Source organism: Nelumbo lutea, chromosome 4, assembly GCF_056320005.1.
Source record: "Nelumbo lutea isolate HS-2025 chromosome 4, American lotus-T2T, whole genome shotgun sequence".
In the NCBI taxonomy this organism is placed as follows: Eukaryota; Viridiplantae; Streptophyta; class Magnoliopsida; order Proteales; family Nelumbonaceae; genus Nelumbo; species Nelumbo lutea.
Window position 1 is genome coordinate 90,330,877 of NC_142687.1, and position 5,205 is coordinate 90,336,081.

General features: G+C 37.3%; 1 protein-coding gene across 1 annotated transcript; it reads right to left on the minus strand.

Annotated features, from left to right (window-relative positions):
- Positions 1–314: 314 nt before the first annotated feature.
- Positions 315–4,808, minus strand: LOC148861719 (Protein kinase superfamily protein). Its single transcript, XM_088984449.1, has 10 exons — positions 4,531–4,808; positions 4,193–4,392; positions 3,522–3,643; positions 3,035–3,415; positions 2,578–2,829; positions 2,335–2,489; positions 1,808–1,884; positions 1,579–1,723; positions 1,326–1,472; positions 315–761 (listed from the first exon to the last, which is right to left on the minus strand). Exons 2-10 carry the CDS (start codon positions 4,228–4,230, stop codon positions 651–653), a joined length of 1,428 nt encoding a protein of 475 aa, XP_088840575.1. The 5' UTR covers positions 4,231–4,392; positions 4,531–4,808; the 3' UTR covers positions 315–650.
- Positions 4,809–5,205: the final 397 nt, after the last annotated feature.

Consider the following 5,205-nt stretch of genomic DNA (forward strand, 5'->3'; position numbering starts at 1 on the left):
TCATCACTAAGGAAGACAATCAAGATAAAATGTTCTGAAAAAGGGTTCAACTATGATATGGAAAAGATATCATATCTGAAAAGCTTCTTATCAGTCAACTGGAATCATTAACGTGGTAGCCAATCAGGTGTTCAAGTATTGCAGTAGCATGTTTTGAAGTTTGGGTATTAAAGTGAGACTAGCCCCAAAGTACTAATATGCAATTTACTCTAAACTCTTTTTTTATTTAGTAGGGCTTCCTCTGCGACATAACAAGTAATAAATCTTGCATCCAGTTGGAGGGTCATGGGTGTGTGCTTTCTTATAAATATAACTTTGCCATCAACTTAAAGATTTTTATATGCGCATTAAACATACAAATCTCACTTTAATTTTACAACTCATTTATGGAGGATTCTTATGATCTTCTCCTTAATTCCTCTCTTTTTCTAAAGGTCTAAGGTCCCCATATCAGGGGTCCTTCTGTGAGACATCAAAAGCCTAAAATTCCAGAAAACATACTCACATTTAAGTCATTATATTTGGATATGAACATACCTAAAAAACCACTAAATCCATGTTCTGGAAGCTTGTCCAGAAGAGACATGCTTCCAGCACTCTAAAGCAATCTCCTTATGTAGATGAAGGTCTTCAAGCTGCTACTTCGAATTTTATTCTTTTGCATCAACTACTTGCATTGAGTAGCTCCTTTGAAGGCATGGGTGTTGGCTTTGTTTTGCACACTCTAAGCTGCATTCTTCACCTTTAAGAATTTGTACTACCTGCACACACAGGAAAATTCAAATCAACTTACTTTTCATATTTGTGCACCTGCATTGTGGTTCAACAATTAACCATGTACATCAGATTCTAATACAACCTTCCACCAATATAAAAGATAATTTCAGGATTTCCTTTTCTTTTTCTATCTTAATTATAGTAGCATCACTTTTGACAGGGAAGAAAATGAATCACATTTAGCAAACCAACAACATATTAGGCATCAGATTCTAATATAACTCTCTCTCTCTCTCTCTCTCTCACACACACACACACACACACACAACAGTCCCACATGAAATCTCCTAGAATGAACATTTCTATTTTGAGATTTAAAAGTAAGACCACGTTCAGGCTTTACACATGGACCTCTGAGATATCCTAAATGATAAGAAAATTGACCCCCAAGAAAAATCCAAGAGATCACAAAGTTAAGGCCATTTATTTAGTTGGATTTTCACCACCTACGCCAGTCTGCAGTTGGTAGTCTAACTCTATGGTCTAATCTCACATTAATCTCCAGTTTTTTCATTCACTGTTAGATTGGAACTTAGATAAAAACATGCCTGACTCATTCGAGGACGTAGATATGAAGAGTCCTGTGTGCACGAAGCTGCCAACAAAACTAGATGGTTCATCTGTTCTGCGTCATATTCATCAAGAGAAGGATCAACAAGCTCCTCAACAGCATTTACGTCGAGAAAAGGCTTTGCCTACAAAAAGAAGTAATTGAAACAGTCTCAGACTTTATCCTCAACATGGTCAAATGATATGTCAGCGTACAACACAATAATCAAATTGGGGCAGAAGAAAACATACCCACATCACAAGGCTTTGGTTTGATTCGTTTGAATTGTCCAGAGCTTTGCGTCCAGTGATGAGCTCTAGCAGTAGTACCCCATAAGCATAGACATCAGTTTTCTCATCTACTATTCCATACATGAAGTACTCAGGAGCAATGTAACTGCAATGGTAAGAAATGGACAATATTAGAATATAAGCTCTCTAAATCGCTCACATAAAGATGGGAAGTCTTAGGTTCAGAGACCCAAATGTGCCTTCAATTGGTACGGTGTGATGAGTCCATTGCTCTGGTAGCCACTTTGCTAGCCCAAAATCACAAATCTGCATTGAAATGAACAAATTACTTTTTGCATTTCAAAACCCAGGAAACAAGAAATAGAAAATAACAAAACATCATTGTTCCCCTTTAATTTAAGCCACTTGTTCATCGAAGAATGCTTATTGGGGAAGGAGGTTTTCAAGTTTGAAAAGAAAATTAACATATCTACATGAATTGAAACCAAGAAATATCTGGATCTTATAGCCCATACCAATGGACACAAAACAGAGCAGAAAAATGACCAATTAATTTTGTTAATGGTGAAGAAGATAGGCACTAAATGAATCCAATATTGTTAAAGTTGGACCTACTTTATCAAACAGAAGGTATTAAAAATGTTCCCTAAATATTTCCCAGTGATTGTATTTTCCAAAAAATAACAATACACGTGTAAAAAGGATCTGCAAAACATGTGGTCATATAATTAGGTCATCCTCAGATTTGAGTGGTACCTGAGGCTCAAAATCCTCTGTAAGCAAAACATTAGCAGATTTGATATCCCTGTGGATGATTCTCCTTGGACAATTCTCATGAAGATACTGAAGACCCTCTGCTGTCCCTTTAGCAATTTTATACCTAGTGCTCCATTTTAATTTCTGTTTAGTATCTGGCAAACAATAAGCAAAGCAAGAAGAATTTGTTACACAATCATCCATATAAATTTGAGACACAAACAAAAAACATAATGAACAAACCATGAAGTATAGATGATAGGTTCCCATTTGGAGACAATTGTAGAACAAGGTGCATTCCTCCTTCAACACCATAACCAATCAACTTTGCAGTATTAGGGTGATCAACATGGACTATGATCCCAAGCTCAGATAAGAAATCCGCAATCTTCTCCTCTGGTGTTCCTCGTGCAAGCCTCTTAATTGCTACATGCTGCCCATCTGGCAACTGCCCTTTGTAAACTTCTCCATAGCCACCCTTCCCAAGAACATTTTCTGAAAACAGAGGAAAGAAGCAGTTTTATCAAGTAGGTAAGATTGTAATTGAAATCTTAATCTCATTTTCAACAAACAGAAAATCTATAACAAATCCTTTTTATCTCAAACTGGAAATTTTATGATTGAAACTCGAGTCACATTTCATATATATGCTTCAAGGAGAGAGAAATATTTGAATCCATTGGGAAAACAGATTATATACCAGAGCTGAAATTGTTGGTTGCACTTTCGATCTCAGAAAGTGTAAAGTTCTTCCAGGAAGACTTGAAAGGGCAGAGCTCGGTATCTTCGGCTGCATTTAGATTGGGAACCGAGGCCTCTCGTGTATGTTTGCCCTTCCATTTTGAAAACTTTGGGACACCGACAGGATGGAAGGTGTATATTTGTCTCATTTTTGGACATTTTAGTAGTCGGAAGAATCCGTTCCAATGAAAAGCCACCTTGGCAAGAGCTTGAGCATCAATGTCTGAGGTGCTTTCCTTGGGAGAACCCGTTTCTGACTCTGCACTCCTTGTGTTATCCTCAGGAACTCCTCTAGGAGAGGAGCCGTCCTGTCTTCCCTCCATGTCCAACAATCTCTGGTCTAGGAAGACAGAAAAGTATGAAATCAGCATAGTAGGAAGAGAAAATTAGAGTAAATGAGGTCTTAAGAGGTCACAAAGTTGGAGGAAAAGGAATAACGACCTCACCTTCAGTAGAAACAGAGTCGGGCAAAATATCTACCGGACTTTTATCTTCAGCCGGAGAAACCTCACGTTCTGGGGCTTCCCCGGTCGTTGCATTGATGCCATTGTCGTTCCCTTCTAAAGAACTAGCCACCAAAAGGACAAGCGAAAAGAGCAGATTAAGAACAAACAACCCATTGTTGGGGAAAATCTTAAAAAACAGGGGGAAAAAAGAAAAGCAATGTTAGAAATTAGAGGAACAAAAACAGAAACAAAAAAACCAAACACCAAATGGGCACCCGTAAAAAGAAAGAAAAAAAAAAAAAACAGACTGCGAGAGAAACACGAAAGAAGAGAGAGAAGAAAAGAGCTTGAAATGACAATGTATGTTCCATTTCCATACAATATAAGAGAAAGAAAGAGGGAAACGACAGACAGCGACGTTAATGAACTGGAGTCTGTAACTACACAAAAACACAGAATGCTCAACGAAGAGAAAAGAAAAACTGAGGTTAAAAATTTAAATTCAGAAATATAACCACAAAAGCATCAAACATCTAGATAACCCAGAAAAAAATGCTACAAAACAAAACTGAATATCTCATATTTTCGGCTTTATGAGAGAGAGAGAGAGAGAGAGAGAGAGAGAGAGATAATGAAACCAGAAAACACAAATAATAGAAGCAGGATCATACCATGAAGGAGAAAATGGAGGTTCTAGGACGGCTTCCATGAATTCCCAGGAGGGAAAGGACGGGAGCCAGACAACGGAGAAACCTGGGGAGCAAGAATTGTCAAAAACATTGTCTTAACAGATAACAAAATAGCTGTCGGTAGAGTTGTTCCAGGCCAATCCTGCACAATCCTTTTTTTTTCTTTAAATGGCCGGATTTCTCTGCAAAAAAATCGCTGTTTTTAGTTTTCACCTTATACCTGGCTAACTGGTTTTGGCAAGAAAACGAAAAGCTATTAATGGAAAAAACTTTCATAAATCCTGTAGTCTGGTAAAGATTTTTCGTCCTTAAACTCTTACAGAACAGAAGCCCGTTAGAATCGCCGCTCTTGCTTATAATAGACACGTGGTGGTGGGGGTGAACAAACTTAGTTCAGTTAGCTAACACAGCAAGGATTTGCTCTGCAAAGGGACCTTCAACCGGGAAAAATGGAGCTGCAAAAATACTGAAAGAGTTAGCGGGAGACACAGAGCCAAGACAGAGAGACCGGATTAGTTATAGACGTTGGTCCTCTCCTTCACCTTCCGTCTCCTGTAACTTTTCAATTTCAATATATTATATTTAGAGCTTTCCTTCCATGTGACATTCAAACTCATCAATTTAAAATTTTTAATTATTATTATATTAATGAAGGATTAGGATAATCTGATAGAGCATGATTTAGGGAATCGTGATAATCCCATGTGGGTTGTTCACTTGTTCAACCCTCTGGTCCATAATCCATATTAGCCTAGTGCCTCACCTTTTATTAGTATTTTTCTACCAAATAATTTTGATTATTGATTTTTTTTAATATTTGATTAAATTTGTTCAAGAATGATATTAATTGTAATTAAGTTGCAAGGGTTTTGGGATTCAGGTTTGGCCCATAATAAAGGATGGTGAAATGGAGCAATTTTTGGGCCCTAAACCAGATTAATTTCCACCTAAAAAGATTACTTGGTTGTTCAGTATTTTTCTATAAATAGTAAAGT

What these genes read in the sequence shown, in the direction of transcription:
- LOC148861719 (XM_088984449.1), bottom strand. Translation starts at nt 4,230, where the DNA reads ATGGAAGCCGTCCTAGAACCTCCATTTTCTCCTTCATG. An exon ending in AACCAACAATTTCAGCTCTG is followed by an intron (nt 2,830 to 3,034) that starts GTATATAATCTG and finishes CTCTGTTTTCAG; the next exon opens with AAAATGTTCTTGGGAAGGGT. An exon ending in ACCAAAGCCTTGTGATGTGG is followed by an intron (nt 1,473 to 1,578) that starts GTATGTTTTCTT and finishes TTCTTTTTGTAG; the next exon opens with GCAAAGCCTTTTCTCGACGT.